This window comes from Callithrix jacchus, chromosome 15 (genome assembly GCF_049354715.1).
Source record: "Callithrix jacchus isolate 240 chromosome 15, calJac240_pri, whole genome shotgun sequence".
Taxonomy (NCBI): Eukaryota; Metazoa; Chordata; class Mammalia; order Primates; family Cebidae; genus Callithrix; species Callithrix jacchus.
The window spans coordinates 68010128-68031106 of record NC_133516.1 but is presented as its reverse complement, the minus strand read 5'-3'; the positions used below and the strand labels follow the sequence as shown (position 1 = coordinate 68031106).

Here is a 20979-nt window from a genome sequence, read left to right as displayed (position 1 = left end):
ATCAACCCAAGGAAAGAGGAAGCAAAATATAAGAGAGGAGAGAGGGAAATGGGAAGGAGTTTAGCTTTCTGATCATTGTACACATGGTTTCTTTTCCCTGGAATCCCTTATCTCTCCTGTTTCTGGGAAATTAACAACTGTCCACATTTCACCCCCCAGCTTAATGCCACTGCCTTCCCAGGGCCATGTTTATCTTTACCACAGGAAGATTTTGTAACTGTCTGTTTACTAGTCTGAGTTGCACTCCAGCCTATAATCTTGTTTAGAGTTGATATCTGCAGTGCCTAGCACAGGACATGGTACATAGGACAGGCTTAATAAATATTTGTCTCATGGAGTAAGAAATCTTCCTGGACCCACAAGCTCGACACAGACGCAAGAGGCAAACTCAGGGATGTGCAGCTGGATGCTGCTGCTTACAAGAGCTACAGCAGAAGTGAGGGATGGCCAAGAAGGATGAGGGTGGGGGAAGTCAGGGAAGGATTCCTGCAGGAGCAAAAGATAGCAGGATGTGGCAGAAACAAAAGGGATGAAGTAAGGGATGGAGAATCTAGGTCTGAGGCAGAAAGTTGCTCTGGATTCATTATCATAGTTCTGCCATTAAAAATTGGCCTCATTCCATTACTTGAAACTTTAGAGCCTCAGTTTTTCATATCTGCAAAATGGAGTGATTAGTATCTACTTCACAGGGTGTTTGCATCAACAGGAGATATTTTACTTAGCTAATTGTCACCTATGTGTTCTCAAGCATATCACAGCCTCATTGGTAAAGTTAGAGGACTGAATTTGCTGATTATTCCTCTGTCCATCCATCTATACAGCCATTCACTGCCCCCCCACCCATCTCCCCATTCCCCACCTATCTACCTACCCACCGAATCACCTATCCATCCACCTACTCACCCACTCATCCAACCATCTGTCTACTCACCCGCCCATCCATCTACTCTCTCACCCATCCATCTACTTACCCCCCATCTACCCATCTACTCACCCACCCACCCAACTACTCACCCACACATCCACCCATCCATCTACTCACCCACCCATCCATCTACTTCCCCACCCATCCACCCATCCATCTACTCACTCACACATCTACTCACCCAACCATCCACCTACTCACCTGCCCATCCATCTACTCACCACCCATCCATCTACTTACCCACCCATCCATCCATCCATCTACTCACTCACACATCTATCTACTCACCCAACCATCCACCTACTCACCTGCCCATCCGTCTACTCACTCACCCATCCACCTACTTACCCACCCATCCACCCATCCATCTATGCACCCATCCACCCATCTACTCATGCACCCATCCATCTATTCACCTATTCATCATTTTTTAATTTAGGCACCAGCTTCAGCATCAGGCACTCTGTCCTTCAGGAGCTTATTTTATAATGGGACAGACATGTGTATAAACATACAGTAAAGTTGTAAATATACTAAGTCTACACTATAAGTGGTAGGAAGACTGGACCGAAATGGAGAAGGACCTTGAATGCTGGGCTCAGATGTGATCTGAGGGCAAGGACTCTGCAACCACACAGATCTGCACCTGCATGTTTGCTCTATTACTTGCTGTCTCTGAGACCTTAAATGGGTCCCCCTTAGCCTCTCTCTGCCTTAGAGAAGGCGAGAGGAGGATAACAGCATGAAGCCCCAGGAGGCTGTTGGGAAAACTAACAGAGATGATGCTGCATGCTGCTTAGCACAACGCCTGCCTGTGGCCAAGCCTCCAAAAGTGTTAGCTCTGATTACACATGTTAAAGATCAGAGGGCAACACAAAAACAATGAGAGAATGTATGGTGGTGGGACTGGGGGAGACTGTTCTTTTGCTTGGAATTAGCTTATTAAAAGTATTGTTTAGACAATTTTTAAAAATCAGTTTCAGTGCCATAGGTGATGGGGAGTTACTGCCGGGTTCTGAGGGGAGAGCTACGCAATGAAAGCTGTATGGAAGGAAGCTGAGTCTGGCCATGGCACACAAAACAGCCAGGGCCTGGCAGGATGCACAGTAGGGTGGCCCACTGGTGCCACACTATCCAGTTGTGAGGCAGGGTACACCTGCATGAAGGTGCTGCGCTGGCTCTGTAATGTGCAAGGTGGCTAAGGCTACGGCATGGTCAGGTGACACTACATCCAGGAGATTATGTGGAATAACCAGGTGGGCCTCAGTCACTCAGATGAAAGACCTACAGAGCAGAGCTGAGACTTCCCCAATGAGGAAGACATTCTGCCTGTGGACAGCAGCTTCAGCTGTGTGAAGAGTCCCAGCCTGCCCCTCCAGATGGCCTGCTCCCACAGTCACTAACTCCTCTACTGGAGTTCTTCCTCCATACCTCCTACTGGTTCTGCTTCTCTGGTTGGATGCTGACTGACATGGGTGGCAACAGGGAAGGAGGGGAGGGGTGGCCTTGGCAGGTGCTCTGGAGGGAAACCCAGCTCCACATCAATCCCGACTGCACTGGGGTGAGCGGGCCATTGCCCACAGGCAACAGCGAGGGGGGTGCCCCTACAACATGCCAGCTGCGGCTTAGCCATCCAGTCTCAGGCTCACATTATCCCTCCCTGCAACCTCAAATGCCCCTTTGAGGCTTTGCTCATCACTGTTCTTGCCACATCTGTTCAAGGCGGCTCTCGGGTCCCCCTGCCTGGAGCTGCCCAGACATACTAGCCCCACGGTGTCTTCCTCCACCGAAGTCCTCCATGGCTGCCAGGCTCACCCGACTCAGTCATCCTGGCCTGGGCTCGTTCTTTCACAAGTAACAACACTCCACTGTCACTGCAAATGTCACACTTTCACCCTGACAGAAGGAGAAACTAAGGCCCAGAGAGGTGAAGCAGCCCTGGATGGCCCACACTAACTCACACAGTTGGCAAGTGGCAGGGCAGGGCTCCCGACTCCCAGCTCCTGCTCATTCCACTCCTCTTGGCCACCATCCTTGCCTCATCTTATCTTCTTTCCCCAAATCTTGAGAGCTAATCATTCTTTTACCATTCCCCACAGCACCTAGCACAGAGCTAATATTCAGCAGATACAAAATAAATTCCCTGCTCGTTTCTGGCTTAGTTTTCCAAAAGCACTGTGCCTCATCCCGCGCTGAGAGCAAAGCTACTTTGGTTATTCGGTGCCTGCCAAACAGGAAGGTGGCTTCCCGTTTCCCAGGGAGACCCACGCACAGGGACAGCACTGCACAGGCGCCAGGTGCCGGGAGGGGCTTGGTAAGGGTTAACTGCAGCACCACTGCCTGCCACCCCCTCCACTGTGACTACCCAGCCTTCTCCAGGCCACCAGCCACAGAACCCCCCCACCCCCACCCAGCAATCACTGGGACTTTGGCGGGCGGGGCGGGGGAAGGGGGCTTTGTGCTTTAATAAAGACGGTATTACCAAGTCGCAAAACTTCCCTCCTTTCCAAGCTTCCTCGCTGCCAGGGTTCCCGCTAAAGGTGAAGCCCTGTCATTCAAGGCCAGAGAAAGGGCTGAATCAAGATGCTGAACTCTTTTGACTTAATGTCACAATCTACAGCTCTCCCCAAACCACTGTGGTGTGAGAAGTGCTCCCAACGCCATGGCGGCTTCGGTGTCCTTGGGTTCAGGGCCCTGGGGCAGGGGCTCTCCTGTTTGGCTGCCTGGGCATTCTGCATGCATCTCATGAACGCTCTAGTTTCCTCTCTGAATGCAGACATCAGTCCGGGCCACTGGGAGAGTCCTGCCACCAACGCAGCTCTCCTCTTGCTTGAGACGGCAACAAAGGCCACTTGAGAGCCCAGAGACAGCGCTGCCCAATTCCTTTCCTGGGCCTGTCCTCTGCTCTTTCATGCATCCTTTCCTTTCATTTCCCAAACCCCTTCTACTCCTGTTTTATGCCTCATTGAGCCATTAGACACTTTATAGGGTGTTCCTGAAGAATAAACTTTCTGTGTAGGGCTCCTGATGGCTCTCCCCACTGGTGCTCCAGCCCACCTTGGTGGCAGTGGGGGAGGGGAGGAGCTTCCTGCAGCCCCTCTGAGCAGTGACTCCATTTGTAGATCCAAGACCTGCTGGCTGCAGCAGGTGCCCTCACCTGCAAATGCTGCCCCCCTGCCCAGTGGCCAAGGGCCCCTCCCAGCTCCTCCTGACCCTGATGGGCTCTGACACCATGCCCCCATGATTTTAAGGCTTACACACCATACAGCTTTGTTTTCTCATCTGTGAAATGGGGACAATCCTCGAACCTTTCTCGTAGGGTTGTTGTGAGCACTGAATGAGTTAAGGCTTGGAATGGGGCCTGGAGGGAAGAAGGTGCCACTCAGGCCTTGGCCTTGCAATGACCATCTTCCAGATGACACGATCTGCTTAAGAGTCCTGTGTCACCTCCAATTCCTCTACTTGTGGGTGAATGAAGGAAGGGAAAGAAAAAAAATCAATTCAAGGCTTTTTGCAGCTGTTTCCGTGTTTGTGTGTCTGTCTGTCTGTGTGTGTATGTGTGTGTGTGTGTGGTTTTTTTTCCTTGCCTTGGTGTCCTGGAGCTTTGAAAGGAATAAAAACAGAGCCCCAAAGCAATGAAAAGACATGATTCTTCTTAAAATCCCAGCTAATCCTGCAGCTTCCTTTAAAGTGGCAATAGGAGGAGGTGGGGAAGGGACCAGAATTGTTTCTGCAGTGCCCTCCTCTCCCAGCCACTGCTCTTGGAGACCAGGAAATGAGGGGGAAAAATCCATAAATCATCCACCAAGAGAAGGATAGAAGGAGGAACCAGGCAGTAGGGAGAGCAAAGAACAGGAGTCAGCTAGGGAGGATGTAGGGGAAGTGTAGGGGGGAGCTCTGACTGTCTGCTGGGTGGGGGTGGCTGTCTGCAGAGGGCAGTATCCGGGCCAAATGCCAGACCAGCCACCCCTATTCAAAAGGCAAAGGACAACAAGGTCTCAAAATCTTATATGGAACCAGACCTGCAGAACAAGGATGAAACCCCGAGAGGTGTCTCTGATCTGATCATCTCTCTCCGTTCTCCTGCCACTTCCTCCCTGGTCCTATGCTAACAGGGCTCCCTGTCACAGCCCCTCCACTCCCCAGCAGTCCATTCACAACAAGTAGCCAGAATCAGCTTGGAGGGCTTGCAGGGATGAAAACAGACCATGCTACCCGTGCTGGAAAACCTGCAGTGGTTCTCCAACGCACTTAGAAAAAATTCGATGAGGTCTGACCCCTGCCACTTCCCTTCTGATCTCATGCCACCATCTTTCTCAGTCACTGACTTTGCTTTGCCTCACAAGTTCACCAGGTCCTTCCCGCTTGAGACTTCACATGTGCCACTCCTTACTGGCCCCATCCCATCTTTCCCATTGCAGACAGAAGCCATCCTTGGCCTCTGAGGAGGTCACCTGCCCTCATGCTTCCCTCTCCCAGCCTGTGCTCCCTCCCATTATACTTATGTTGCTTGCTTATTTTCCGTCTCCCTATTCCATGGTAAGCCACACGGTCTGGTTCACTCACCACTGAAAAGAATCCCCAGCCTTGTGCCTGGCATAGCAGGTGCACAGTAAACACTTGTTGGGTGAGTGAATGCATGAGTGAGTGAATGAGCAACCTCTCCAGCAAGTGAACATGTGGACATAGGAAATATCCCATTTGGGGCTGGAAGGCTGGAGTGAAATTCTTAAGGATCTTTCAGAAAAGCTCTCTACTGAAAACTGTCATGTTGCTTTTTAATATTTGAAATGGCTCATACTTTGAGTGATAGCAATTTACATATTAGCCTCTTAAGTGGGAGTTCATTTGTATAAATTATTTTAATGAATTAGACCATCAGTCCACATATGTTTTCTGTAAAAGGTCAGGTCACAGATATATTAGGTTTTATGGGCCACATAGTCTCTGCTGCAATTACTCCACACTGCCTCCATAGAAGCACAAAAGCAGCCATGGATAATATGTGGGTGAATGGATGTGGCTGTGTTCCAATAAAACTTTATTTACAAAAGCAGGCAGCAGGCTGGATTTGGCTCTAAAAACATAGTTGGCCAATCCCTAGATTAGATTAAGGCTTACCAAAACCACAAGAGAAGGACACAGAGTAATGAAAAGGTTTCTTTTTTTTTTTTTTTTTTTGGCTTCAACAAATATTCATGGAGATACTAGAAAAATATCACAAACCCTAATATTGTTGTGCATGCTGTGGCATAAGATAGAATTTATAATTTTGAGTTTATGTAAAATTGTTGTTTCATAAAATATAAAGCATTTCAGTTGTATCATTCTGCATATCAGCAATGTTTATACAAATGAGAAATTCTAAGGGCAATTTTCATTCTGGAGGTACTAGGAAGCAACTGAAAGTTCAATGTTTCTTGAATGTGTGGGTAGGAAACAAAAATGGAGAGGATAGGATGTTTTCGATGTTTTTCCTTTTAAACAAAAATAGACTTGGTCAATAATTGGATGAAACCACTCATGGCTGAGTGGTTTCAGGCCCAGGAGACTAGGAGAAGGAGCGGGTGGCAGGGATGGGCAAGATGGACTCAGTTGACAAAAAAAAAAAGACATAGGAAAATAGTGAAGATGTCTCTATTTTGTGGTCACTTAATTTCAATTATCCCCATTCCAATGATTCAAAGTGAAACTTTATCAACCAGAAGATACAGTCTAGAAGATTCCTCCTGAAGAAAGCAAGCACTTTAGAATCCTATGCTTTCTCAGGACTTAATATACAATTGAGAAAGCCTTTTTTTTCCATAGGAGATTTCTGAAATTTCCAATAGTGTCTAGAGTTATGGAAAATATCAATGAAGAACTAAAACTGCAGGTATTTTACTGGAGCAGGGAGATAAACTGCTTAATGAGCACCTACTGTGAGCTCAGAATGCTGATCAATGCATCTGTGTTGAATCCGCACATTAACTCTAATCTGGAGGTATGGAACAGGCAAAGCCCAGGCTTAGGGAAGGCAGCCTGGATCTGAATTCCAGCTTGGCTCCTTCCAAGTCGGGTAGCTTGGGCAAATTTTGCAACCTCTCTGGGCCTTCATTCACTTATTTGTAAAACAGATTTGGACTTCAGGACCAAGATTCCTCCCAACTTTGACATGCTACATTCTAATATTCTGGAGCCAATTCTCAGCCACAAGAATTCCCAAGTTGTATTGTTTAATGCCAGAACGAATACTCAGAGTTAAACTACTTACTTGTCTGAACCCCACCTTAGCAGGCCGCATGTTCTGTGGGGACAAGGCTGTCCAGTGTCTTTCCGGTGTATTCCTGGCACCTTCCAGGGAGCCCAAGGAACAGGGGGGATTCACTGATTCAACAAATGTCTATGAGGCAACAGTCAGTGGCAGGCATCTTGCTACCTACGGAAGCTGGGATGTAGGGAATCTCCCTCCTGTTCAGGATAGCTGCTTCTGAGAGTACAGATTGCTCATCAGACCCCAGGGATGGGGAGAGATCCCACATGCCTAACATCAAAAGATTGTGAGACATACTGGGAGTGGTCCAAGGGGGTTTGTGGAGCAGAACATGCGTGGATGTTGTCGGTGGGGAGATGCTAATGGCAGGCAGCGCTGCTGGGACTTCACCCCTGGTGTTGCTATAGCCCTATTTGGGATCAACTTATTCTTGACCTAATCCCAAATCCTCACTTAGAGAACCACCTGCTGAAAGGCCGGGTCTACAGTGCCTCCCTGAGTCATTGAGTCGACTTAAAGTTAGGAATATTGTTTTTTAAATATCCCCTGGAGAAAGGAGGGGTCTGGGGACTTTTTCTTGAATTAATGAACATTTATTATAAATGGAAATTTGTGCTGAGGCTTGAGTATAGGCAGCAAGCTGGAACTTCAGGGAAGAGATGAAGAGGGAATACCAACCCAGTCATAGCCAGACAATAGGTGGGAGATGGGTTTCTTCCTCCTCGAACAGCCTCATGAAAAAGGCTCTGGCTAGGGTCCCACAGGCCGGGGGCAGGGGTGACCTTTGCCCACTTGGGAAGTTTCAAATGACCCAATGTTTTATTTTTAGCTGTTTTTGTTTGTACAGAACCCAAAAAACCTTTGGATGCTGGGCTCATCTCCAAAGTGAAGCAAGATATAAACAGGAACAAAAGTGCGAGATCCTCTCCTGAAACATCTACCTACCAATCCATGGACTCGGGGTTTCTCCAAACTGCCAGATGTGCCCCACAAAACCTCATCATTCAAAACGCGCTGAGAAACTGGGGACCAGTCTCTCACTCCTGGCCTAACACTATGTGACCTCGGGCAAGGCCCTTCCACTCTCTGAGCCTCAGTTTCTCCATCCATAAAATAAGGGCAGAGTTGGACCAAACCATTTCTAAGGATTCTCACAGCTCCAGCAAACCACATCTCATCCAGGATACTAATGCTGGCCTTGGGCAAAGGACACATGGAGGAGAAATCCAGTCTTCAGGAAAATACTTAATTGGCTCATCTGGTTTCAGCATTTCCCTTGAAAGCACCATTTAGAAAGAGCTGCAACCAATAAGCACTGAGTACCTACTATGTGCTGTCTCATTAAATACCTCTTCATAACCAGTCCAAAAGAAAATAGCCATAGTCTCTACATCACAGGTGACAGGCATGACAATAGCCTATCCAGGACATGGGCTACATGGTCACCAATGCTGGGAGTTAATCCCAGTCTTCTGCTCCCTACTGGAGGATCCTTGGGCAATCCCTCCATGCCTCGGTTTCCTCATCTGTAAAATGGGGATAATGATAGCTCCTATCTCATGGGGCTATTCAAAGCATAAATGGAGCAAGCATGTGAAGCACAGAGGAAGCACTCATAAATATTAACCGTTACTGCTGATTACCATACTGTCATCACTACCACTTCTACCAAAGGAAGCACTCATAAATATTAACCGTTACTGCTTATGATTACCATACTGTCATCACTACCACTTTCACCAGAGATGAGAAACAGGAGGTTCAGGGAAAATGTGTGAAAGGACACTCAAAACAACACAATGTTCTACCCCTTAATCAAGAGTCCAAGGAGAGGGACAGAGGGAGTAGCCTGGGGTCAGTGTTGAGGCAGGGTCACCATGCAACTATGGCCAGCCAGCAGCCCACCCTCCCTCAGCCCCAGGTTCTCCACTGGTAAGGGAGAGGCAGCAGCTCCCCAGACTGTGAGGATCTGCAGCACTTGCAAGGTGCCAGGGAGTGGAAGGCAGTGGGTAAGTGTTTGCTCCCTTGCCTTCCCCATAAGCCTCTTCTGAAATCTCTAAGACCATAGCTGTCTGCCCTTCCTTGAACTCAATTCCTGCATTAGAATTCTCTAACACTCAGGCCCAATCGCCCAGTCAGCAGCAAAGGGCCCCATTGTGGGACTGAGTCTCTTCATTATGGGTAAGCGAAACCTCAGGGCTGTAGCCCACAACCTGGGCCCTAAAGCTCAAGGCCATATGAGGTCCTGGAACAGCCCACACACGTTCACACATAAACCTTGTGCAGCAGCCTTCCCTGCACCCATGCACAGCTGCCACCCAGCCAAGCCCCACAGGCCTCTGTGTCAACTCCCAAGGGGTGGTAACCACAGAAGAAGTAGTAATAATACCAACTATGATACCTCCTCCCTTCTCTTCACAGTTCATGAAGCACTTTCATAAAGTAAATACTCAGAAACAATGACTTGAATTATCTTTGTGATGAGATTTTTAAAGACTGCCATTTACTCAGCATTTACTATTAGTAAGTCACTCTGTTGAGCACTGACCATACTCAACTATCCTCGCATTTCATCCTCACAACTGCCACATGTGGTGGTAAGCTCATGTCATGTCTTACAGAAGAGGAAACTGAGGCTCAGAGAAGTTGAGCAACATGCCCACGGTCATGATTAGAGAGGGATATACCTGGGGTTTGAATCCTGGTTCTTATTACCTCCGGCTTTTTTCCTGGAAGAGGCAGCAAGGAGGAGGATGGGAGACTGTGTGTGGAGTCTGAATAAGTAGATTAATAATGACCACAATTTTATAGTTGGAAAAAGAAAAATCCTATTGTCTTCATGATACAAACTACAAAAAGCAAAGGTAAGCAAAACCACCTTGGCTGCAGGGACATGAGAGTCTCTGTTCTACTTTCTGCGGTCCCCCTGCATCCGTGTGGCTGTTTTAAGTGCACCCTCAGCTTCCGGATAGCCCGTAGCACGGAGCACCTTGGCTTCCCTCCTGCAGATCCGCCCACCTCAAACATTCTAGCAGTTTCTTCTTCATCCTACCCACCACTGTGGGAGCTAAGGGGAACATCTTTTGGAAAAGGGCCCAGAGTTGTTAAGTTCCTGTTTCCTTGGAGGTTTTATCTCAAGCAGCTGCCCCAGCCAAGAACTTAGAGTTTATGAGCAAATGCCTATAGGAAGCAGGGAGGCAAAGAGGGATGTGGTCAGTGGAACCTAGGCCTAAGAGATGCTTCATTTCCCTCTTTTCCACAAGAAAAAAATGAATGCAAAATGAGGAAATGGTTGGCACTGACACTCAGGCACAGGATTGGGGGCGATAGGGAATGGTGGGGACTGTGACCAACCAGAGCCCCCTGGAAGGAGGTGGCGGCTGCTCAGTTCAAACACATGCCGCTGTGTGGGCAGGCAAGTTCAGGGTTGCCAAATCTTACTTTCCAAGGGATGCCAGAATCAGATTTCTTTTTTCCACATGAAATTTCCTGATTTCGGAATGTTGTAAACGAATCCTTCCCCTCCCTGCCTTTTAAAAGTAAACATAGAAGTGAGTTGGACTGGCCAGAAGCCACACATTTCTAACCTCTGTATTGATCCTCGCAACTCCCCTCTGCTTCCCAGCCCCTGTGCAGTAGGTAAGACTGTGTCTCAGGCTCTGGCCAACAGCCTGTGAGTGGAAGAGCCACGTGTAACTCAGGCCATGGCAGTTAAGAGCTAGCCTCCTCCTGTTTCTCTTCCCTGATGAGGCAGCAACCCTGGAGACCACTTGGTGCAGGTGGCACACAAGGCTACAAGATGAAGTGGCTGCTCTTCCCTCCAGACTCCAGGTGAGGGAGAAATACACCCCTGAGGTCTTGGGGTCTGTCAGTGGAGGCAGCCAGCACCTGCCCTCTCACACACCTGGAACCCTGTCTTCATTACCAAAGAATCATTGTAGCAGTTCAGCATTTCCCAGTTTTCAAAGCACTTTACCCCTTTACCTTGCATAACTCCCAACTCAATAAGACAGACAGGGCAAGGCTTTATTATTTCAGAGACATGCAACCGAGGCTCAGAAGGTAAAACTGAATCATCCTAAGGTGAGCGGTCAATAAGTGGTGAGGGTGGGTAGAGCTCATTCTGGTCCAGTGTTCCTCCCCGCTCCCAACTTAAGTGCTGGCCTCTGCAACATGAACTCCCCGTTATTCTGTGGGTCCTCCGTGAGCTCGTGCCCTCTTCTGCCACGGTTAGCTGCTTGAAGATTGACCTCTTACCTTTCCTGTAGACTTGGTCCCCTTCCAGATACAGAAGTAACAGATGGTCCAGGCTGCCAGGAGACACAAGGCCAGCTCCCAGCGGAGATTCCCGATGTGCTCGATCCCATCAGAGATGGCCAGGACCCGGCGCCTGCAGAAGGGAGGGTGGAGAGTCACTGGGGCTGGGGCTGGGGCTGGCTCACCTTCAGCAAAGCTAGTGCTACAGAGGAGCAGGGATGGGCCCATGTGCTCATTCACTCATGTCCACCATGGCCCAAATGTGTCCTCTGGGGAGGACGTGGGGCCTCCAAGAAGAGCTAGACCCAGCCCTTTGGACCTTGGATCATGAATTCACTCTCTGGGGGAAAAGATAGGTAAGTCTGCAGATGTAGTACAAGAGCAACGTGGAAAGGGCTCCGATGCAGGATGCACCCAGCCTACGTGGCCATTCCCAGGAGATCATATTACCAGCCATGAACATCCTATGTTCCTCCCTGAAGGGAGCTCATACATCCTGCTCTGCCAAACTTGAGGACTTGCTTTGACCATTGTTTGACCAACAATAACACAAGCATCATTTCAAATAGAAGCTTCCAGAGACTGGTGGTGTGGTTCTCCATCATTTCTTCTCCCTACCTCTACTGTCACTATGGAAGCATGTGACAAGACAGAGCCTTGACAATCCTGAGTTCCTGAGTGACCACCTGCCACTGTGTCAGAGACATAGTCTGAGCAGGAAGTCTTTGTTGATTGAAGCTGCTGAGCTCTTTGGGGACACTGGTTACTGTGGCATAACCCAACCTACCCTGACCGCTACAGGGGGTCAGGGAGAGCTTCCTGGAAGAAGTGATATGTGAGCCAAATTGTGAAAGATGAGTGGAATTTGGTCAGAAGGAGGAGGAAGTGGAGATAGTTTTAGGTGGAAGGAACAGCATGACCAGAAGTAGAGCATGGTGTGCTTTGGGAACAGCAAGCTGGGGCGCAGGGATCAGAAGGAAACAGCAGGAAAGGTAAGCAGAGGTGGTACCACGGAGAGCCTTGACTATCATGCCAAAGTGTAGAGGCATCCCAGAGGGCCCAGGCCGCAGGACAGGGAGGACTCCGGGTGGGCTAAGCTAATGCCATCAGCCTCACTTCCCTCAGAACTCATCAATTCTTCAGAGTTGACGCAGGCCTGGCTCCCAGAGCCCATGCCTGGGGTTTGTGTTCCTTTAAAGTCAAATGCGCCACGCTCCATATTGTGCAGAACTGTGGCACTAACACAAACCCCCTCTCCAAGCTTGCTCCACGAACCCCATTCCGGCTGCCAAACCAACCCCCACCAGACCATGCCAGTCGCCTCGGCACTCTGGGAACGTCCTTTGAGAAGGGAGCTCCCATCCCACCAAGTATGAAAGCCACCCTCAGTGTCTGTCTCCTTGGGAATCCGCTTGAGGCTTGATTCTGCATTAATTACTCAATGACACCAATTAGCACTGGTCTACAGGCTCCCTCCAGTCCCAACCCTGCCAGAGAAATCAGGCAGGCCCCCAAACAAAATCAGACTGTGTGCAGCGATAGATTTACTCAAAAGGAAACCAGCTCCAGACCCATAGCCAGGAGAAGTGGGAACGTCCACTTAAATACAATACACATTTACTGAGCACCTACTAGGTACCAGGTACTATGTTAGACCCTAGGATAAAAAAAGGTAAGCATCATATGGCCCTTGCTCTCTACTTGGATAAGGTGGCCCCCAAAACACATCCAAGTTATTTAAGAAAGAAAGGAGGCAGCCATTTACTTATAATAACAACTGTTATTTTATTCACTTATGTCTTAGGTGTCTCTGGCTTTAATTCATTTTAAAATCACAGGCCTTATTAAATGGGGCCTTTAAGAGAATCTATGAGTATAACACAGTAGCATGTCCCAGAGCACGATCCTTGGGCACTTGCTAGAAATACAAACCTTTCTGCACCCCCAGAGACCCACTGGGTCCCAACCTTTGCAAAGTGGCTCCCAGGGAGCTACACTTTGTAATTTCCCCAAGGAGTCTTCATATACAGTAAGGCTCAGAAATAACTCCACTTCTGAGCACCACAGAAGTATAGTTTCTTGGTTATGAAGGAGTGATCCACAAATGCCACCCGAATCATTTTTAAACTTTTTTTATGGAGGGATGAAGGAGAGGGGTTTGAGAGAGAAAGTCATGGATCTCTTGAGAAGTTACCAAAGGGATGGACCCCAGAGAAACACACTGGCTCCCAAAATGCTGCAGGAATTTCACAGTGCCTACTGGCTCTCCTTTGCCCAGATTAAAAGCCCTGTGGGCTTACCCTGCCTTACACATGGCCACACAAATCATCCCCAATGCCCATTAGCTGGTGAACTACAAGGGACAACCCAGAGCCAGAAGGAATTGGGGCTGCTGCAGATGGAAACAGCTCAGGTATACTCTGCACCAGCCCACTCCAGATGCTCAGCTTGTCACTGGAGTAACACATGAGGTCCCTACTGAGTTGGTGTGTACACACACACACACACACACACACACACACACACACACACACAGATGCATTCCTTCTTGTTGAGTAGTTGTTTCCCAAATCTGGGACCTGAAAACTGGAACCCATGTGGGGACAGAGGGAGAAAGGGGGGCAGACCCGCCAGGCACAAGCTGGCTCAGCTCCCCTCTATTCCACAGTGTGGATGCTGCTGCAAACTTGAGTCATGACGCCTGCTCCAGCACCCTCTCACTAACTGAACTATCTCATTCCTAGAATGGGAAGCAGATTACTAAAAGCTAAGGAGGATGAATTGCTCTTTTGTTCCACCAGACACTATTTGAAAACATCCTCAAACTATTTTCCTTAGGTTTTACCAGTGCTGACTTTAACTAGGAACGAACCTTTGGTTGCTAAAAAAAAAAAGGGGGGTGCTCAGGGGTCAGTTCTCAGCCTGCAGGGCAGTGGGGTTGTTTTGAAACCCACAGGGCAGCCTTTGAGAAGGTGGGGGCTGGGGCACTCAACTCCGGAGACTTGGAGAAGGCACAGCTCTTCCTGGGAAAAAGCTTTCTTAATGACCCTCCCCCATGAAACTCTGCGACAGAAGAAAGGTCTGAATAAGGAAGAGTTTACTGCCAACACCCTGGCCAAAAAGGATCCAGAGACAGACCTCCCCTGACACTGTTCATGGAACGGGAAATGCTGAAGACTAATGGGGCTCTGCAGCGGGATCCTTTTACATAAGTAATCTTTAGTGAGCGCCTACTACGTGCCAGGCCCTAAAGCAGATACTTTATGAGGCACCTTTTTCAGGCCATAGTAGAGTATTTCTGGAGCTTTCCACCTGGAGGCTGCCCATGCTTCTCCAACCCTTGGAACACACAGAGATGGGCTGGGCTGAAATCCCAGTCCTGCTCCTTACCAGCTGCTCCACCTCGGGGAAGTGGCATCACCTCTCTGAGTCTCAGCTTCCTCATCTGTAAAATGGGAATAATGATACCTACCTTCAATGGCTTTTCAAGCATGAATGCATCTAACCCTCCCCACAGAACTTGAGATGAGCACAATCATCATCACCATTTCAAAGACAGTGAACCTGAGGTACAGAGAGGCAAAGTAACTTGCCCAAACTCACACCCTCAGCAAGAAACCGAGCTTGGATTTGAGCCCAAGGATCCTGGCTCAAGCCCACACTTTCAGCTTTGATTCCTCCATAACCCTACCATCACCTACCACTTTCCTTAACAAATTAAAGCTACAGTAAATGCACACCCCAAAGCTGTCTTATATGTCTTTGTATACTAGGAGAGAGGAATGTACGGCTCATGGCATTCACATATTTAGTAATTTATTTAAACAATACTTATGAACGCATGATCAGTGTGCCAGACATGGAGCTAAGCCTGGGGTCTTTAAAGAGCCTGTGGTCTAGTGGAGGAGGGAGATAAGGAAACAGCAGCACCTGGAGAGGGTGGGCATAGAGAAAGGTGGGGGAAGCTCCCAGGCACAGCAGGAAAACTTGCTGGGGATCAGTATCAGAGTGTGGGGTTGGGGGTCCTGAAGGGTAGGAGGAAAGTTAGCAAAGAAGGGGGGCATTTGGAGCAGAAAGTCCCCCAAGGGCAAAATCCAGGAGGTTGGGGAGAACACCACAAGGCCAATGAAGGGCATGGTGTGCTGGTTGAGTGCAGCTAGGGCCAGGTGAGAAGTAGGGTGAGGAGGTGGCCACATGGGGAGCAGGGGCTGGACTATGAGCCTTGCTGAGGGGCTGGGGCTGCTTCCTGTGGGTGACAGAAGCCTAGGGAAGTGGTCAACAGCAGTAAGACCCCATCAGATGTGTGTTTTAGAACACTCTGGCTGCAGTGGAAAGAATAAATGGAAAGAATGAATTGTCAGGGTAGGGCAGAGGAGTTTGCCTCCACTGGGGCAATCTATAGGGAGGGGAATAGTCCTGGAGAGGAATGGGTGGCTGGAGAGCAGTAGAGGCCCAAGGTGACTGCCTGAGGCAGCCAGCAGCAGGAAAGAGCCAGGGTTAGATTGCCACCGGATTCACACTATGGTTCCTTGGATGGGGAGGGCAGGACTGAAGTGGTGCTTGGAACAGAGAAAGATATGGCCAATCATTCTTTTAGATAAGATGATTTGAAGGTATTGCCAAGATGCCCAGGTTGTTGCAATGCCCAGAGCTACTGGGTCTCTGGATACAACCCAGAAAATACATGCAGACAGGGGATTCATACCTGAGTCCTCAGCCTTTGAGGTATCCTGGGAAACCTGGAGAAGGGGGATAGAAGGGGCCTGCAACCAAGTCCCCAGAACCCTAACATCTCAAGGCAGGAAAAGGAAGGGAGTAGTCCTTGGAGAAGCAGGGAAGAAGTGGGAGAAAGTCAGAGGAGCAACCCAAGGAGGTTTATCCCCAAGGCAGAGGGAGGGGCATCCCCAAGGCAGAGGGAGGGGGTGTCTCCAGCAGGCAAGGACCTGCAAACGCTGCAGGCTAACCTGGTGAGAGACAGCAATCCCTGTGGGACTTGGGACTAGGACTGGGGAGGCCAGGAGAGCCACTGTTTGGTCTTAGAGTAGACTGAATCGGCGGCAGATGAGAGGTGAGACCTGAGCCACGTGGCTCCTTCAGGAAGCTTGGCTCTGATGAGTTAGGGAGAGGTGGCGGCAGCTAAAGGAGCTACAGGGTACAAGGGTTGTTTGATCCACATTGGTTTGCAGGTTAATTTAACTGGGGTAGTTCACCAGAAGGAGGAACAAAGTTCAGAAAGAGGAGGGAACAGAGGATGAGAGGAGGAAAAGCAGCAAGGCCCTTACGATGGTGGCAGGGAGAGAAACCACAAGTGGAGGTGTTAGACCATCAGGCATGAAGATGTCCCTTCTACCAGAAAGGAGGGAAAGAGTTGGGAAAACCAAGAGGGCAGCTCAAAAGCAAACTACATTCTTCCTTATTAAGAGACTTGGAGGAAGGATTAGAACTGGGAGGAGATTGCAGTGGCAAGACCTACGCTTGGCACCACCTGACACCCTCCGCTATCTCACTTCATTCAGTCCTCATGGCAACACCACTGCTAGGGCACAATTATACCCATTTCATGGAAGAGGAAATTGAGGCTCAGGGAGGTGAAGCAACTTGCCTGAATTGAGATTTTTCTTCTTCTTCTTCTTCTTTTTTTTTTTTTAAGACAGAGCCACTCTATTGGCTGGGGTACAGTGGTACAATCTTGGCTCACTACAACCTCCACCTCCCAGGTTCAAGCGATTCTCCTGCCTCAGCCTCCTGAGTAGCTAGAACTACAGGCGCCTCCCATCATGCCCTGCTGATTTTTGCATTTTTAGTAGAGACAGGGTTTCACCATATTGACCAGATTGGTCTTGAACTCCTGACTTAAAGTGATCCTCCTGTCCTGGCTTCCCAAAGTGTTGGGATTACAAGTGTGAGCCAGCCATGTCCAGCCCCAAATTGAAACCAAGTTCTTCTGATGCCCACACTCCCCACTGCTATACCAGATAGTGAGCCCAAGGTTGGGAGAGTGTCTCACTCAGGCTGATAGTGGAATGGCAGTGACTGGAATCCCACGTCTGTTCCCTCTTGGCAGCTTACATACCCATAGCAGCTGAGTCTGGAGAGAAGGAAACAGCCTCCCACCTGAAGCTTCCAGCTCCCAGCACAAGAGCTGGTTTGCCCAGAGAGCAGAGCTGGAGCAGAACTCCCTCCTGCCTGGAACCCAAGAGGGCCATGTGGGAACAGCTCCCAGCCCAGCCTGGGGTGGCCTCATCTTCATGTCATGCACGGAGCCGGCAAACAGATCACCTTTCTTTAACCTGCCACTGAGGAAAGTGCTGCCAGAGCCCTGGAGACCGCCTTAAAAGCTGGCGCTGAGGGGCTGAGCTATAAATAGCCCTGCCGGTCTCCCAAAGCAACAAACACACAAACCAAAAAAGGCCCATCGCCACAACAAATGTGCTTTCCTGGCCCCTGCCAGGGGAGCTGGCTGCCTTGGGGAGTCTGCTCTCACTTCTCCAGGAAGAAAGAAGTACAGTCCCCTGGACTGTCCACATTTACAGGGGACTCCGACAGAGTCCACAGCTGGGGTCCCTAACCCCAAGTCAGGGACTCAGCCAGGTCTCGTCTGAAGGAATTTCAGGACTCTGCATCACACACTCATTCAGTCCACGCTACAGTGATGAATAAGCAAGCTGTCCCACCCTCAAGGAGCTTACTGTCTAGGGGTATAAAGATATCAACAAGGACAGTTACAGCTTGCATGTCCCACTTACTTACCAGGGCCAAGCATGCCACATGTAAAATCTGATCTAACCTCTGCATCTTCTCAGGAAATGACAGCTATTATTCCCACTCTACAGATAAGTAAATTGTGGCTCAGGCAGGTGACATGACTAGAAAGTGGGGACAGATCCTGAAGCTATATCTGTTCAATGTCAGAGGCAGAGCTCTGAACCACTGCCCTGTCTTGGGAAAGATGGAGAATTGTGTGATTATGAGAGTCAGTGGAGCCAGGACCCCAGGGAGCCAGGGAGTGCAATCAAGGACCAACATAAGTCTAACAGGTCTGTAGCTACCTCTCCAATTCCCTCTGTCCCTGCAAAATCCTCCTCTTTGGCCACACACCAGTCTCCCAACAGTCCCCAGACATCCTGTACTTCCTCACATTGCAGCATTCACTCCTGCAGTTCCCACTGCTGGGAATGTCCTTCCCAATTCTCCCCAGCTATCTATACTCTAACCATCCTTCAAGCACCAGCTCAAATAACACTAAGCCTCACAAGTGCTCCCTTGGTCCCCACCCCAACCCCAGGGCCAGCCCCTGCTGCCATCCATGCTAAGCAAGTGAGCATCTCACTGTGCACCTGTGACTCCCAGGCCAGAGCACAGCAAGCTTTTTCTGTAAAGGGCAAGGGAGTAAATTCCTTCAGTCTTGCAAGGCATACAGTCTATCCCAACTATTCAACTCTATTCCTGCAGGGTGAAAGCAACCATAGGTCATTTGTAAATGAATGGGTGTGGCTTTCTTCCAATAAAACTTTATTTACAAAAACAGGCAGCAGCTGGGATTTGGCCAGGAGGATTTGTGGACCCCTGTCCTAGGCTGATGCTTCCCAAAGAACACTAATCCTCCAATGTCCTGAGTTCCCAGGTCACACTGGGCTCTCAGTTGAGAAAATACTGCACACTAGACTTCCTTAGAGATGCTCAATGCTTAGCAGAATATTAAAGGCTCTGAGAACTCCTGAAACAAAGACATTTGTATAGCTTTATCTAACTCAGTGTTTCTCAAATTTATTGAGAAGTGTTATTCATTGAAATGTGAATTAAAACCACAAGAAATACACTTCACACCTACTAGAATAGCTACAATAAAAAGTCAGACAATGGCAAACATTGGCAAAGATGTGGAGAAATGGAACCCTCACATATCACTGGTGAGAATGCAAAATAGTTCAGCCACTTTGGAAAGCAGTCTGGCACTTCCTTAAAAAGTTAAACACAAAACTCAGCGATTTCACTCCTAGATATAAGCCCAAGAGAATAAACATATGCTCAAACAAAAATTTGTACACAAATATTCATAGCAGCATTATTCCTAATAGCACAAGGTAGAAACAACCCAAGTGTCCATCAATTGATGAATGAATACACAAAATGTGGTCTAGTCACGCCACAGTGTTTTATACAGCTACAAAAAAGAATGAGGCACTGATTCATGCTACAGCATGGATGAACCTTAAAAGTGTTATGCTGCATGAAAGAAGCCAATCACAAAAGAACACGAGCTGTATGGTTCCATTTATATGCAATGTCTATAGGAGGCAAATTCAGAGACAAAAAAAAATAGCTGAGTGTTGTGTGGGAGGTGGGAATGAGATTAATGGTGAATGGGCAGAGAGATCTTATTGGGGGGATAGAAATGTTCTAAACTTGTCTCGTGGTGACACCTTCACAATTAGTAAATTTACTCAAAACTGTACACTTAAGAGGAGCGCATTTCATGGCATGTAAACTACAATAAACTTTCTAAAAAGTTGTTAAGAAGGAAGCGCTTCCTCCTCCCCACCCCGTTTCTGCTTTTCCAAAGTAATACTTCCTAACATCCTGCAGAACACACATTTGGAAAGGCGTTTTGGGAGTTTTGTGTATGTTACCTTGCACACCCATTGTTCAGAGGAAACTCAGTCTCCACAGAAATAGCTACCTTGTCCAAGATCACAAAACTAGAGGGTAGCAGAGCCGGGCCTTGAACCTGTCTCTCCATCCCAAGTTTAATGCCTGCGCTGCCCCTCCATGGCTGTAGGGTGAGACAGGGCAGCAGGAGGGAGTGTGGGGAGGAGAGTGAATCTGTAACTGGGGACTTCCCAGAGGAGCAGGAACCCAGGGAAAGGCCTCAAAACTCAGGCCTCACAGGGAGAAGTGAACAGAGGTCCTGCAGGTCAGGAGGTAAAGTGCATAAGGGGAAGGTGAGAGACGGAATAGCTGCTGCACTGTGAGGAACCACCACTGGTTCATCATGCAGCCATTCTCACTCTCACTAGCAGAACACGGATCCCAAGGCGGAAAGGGCCTCATGGCTTGGGTCCAGGGCCCTCAGATTCCCGCCCCTTCTTCCTCCTTCCAGGACTCAAGCAGCCCAAAAATGCTGCCCCACACGTGCCCAAGGGGAAGCAAGTCTTCATTAAGGAGCAGCCGGAAACTCAGGCAAAGCTGGCCCACCTGTGCCCGACCCCTCCAAGGTGGTCTGCTTGCAAGGAGCCACCATGTGCCAAGGATGGGTAGTGGCCAGGATAGGCACCAGAGCATCAGGAGCAGCCCTGCACAAGAAGGTCGGAGCAGGGAGTGGGCGTCTGGTCCCAGCTCAGGTGCATCCCACTGGGAGACTGCAGCATCACCTGTTTTTGGAATGTCACTTCATCCACCTCAGCTCTAAGATGAGAGTGAGGATGGGAGGTCTGTGTAGGGGAATGGATTGTGAGGTGCTACCGCTGACCAGAGAAGTCACATAGTCCATGGCTCATGTCACGCCAACTGCACCTTCAAGTGCTGTCTACTTTCACCCATTCTA

At 49.0% G+C, this 20979-nt stretch overlaps 1 protein-coding gene across 2 annotated transcripts in view; it reads right to left on the bottom strand.

The window, feature by feature from the left end:
- The window catches only part of SLC6A11 (solute carrier family 6 member 11), a 118296-nt gene that overhangs the window by 81598 nt on the left and 15719 nt on the right, over positions 1-20979 (bottom strand). For both annotated transcript variants that reach the window (XM_035276299.3, XM_035276300.3), the window contains one exon: positions 11436-11568. In XM_035276299.3, the coding sequence (XP_035132190.2) occupies positions 11436-11568 (133 nt within the window). The remainder of the gene's footprint in view (positions 1-11435; positions 11569-20979) is intronic.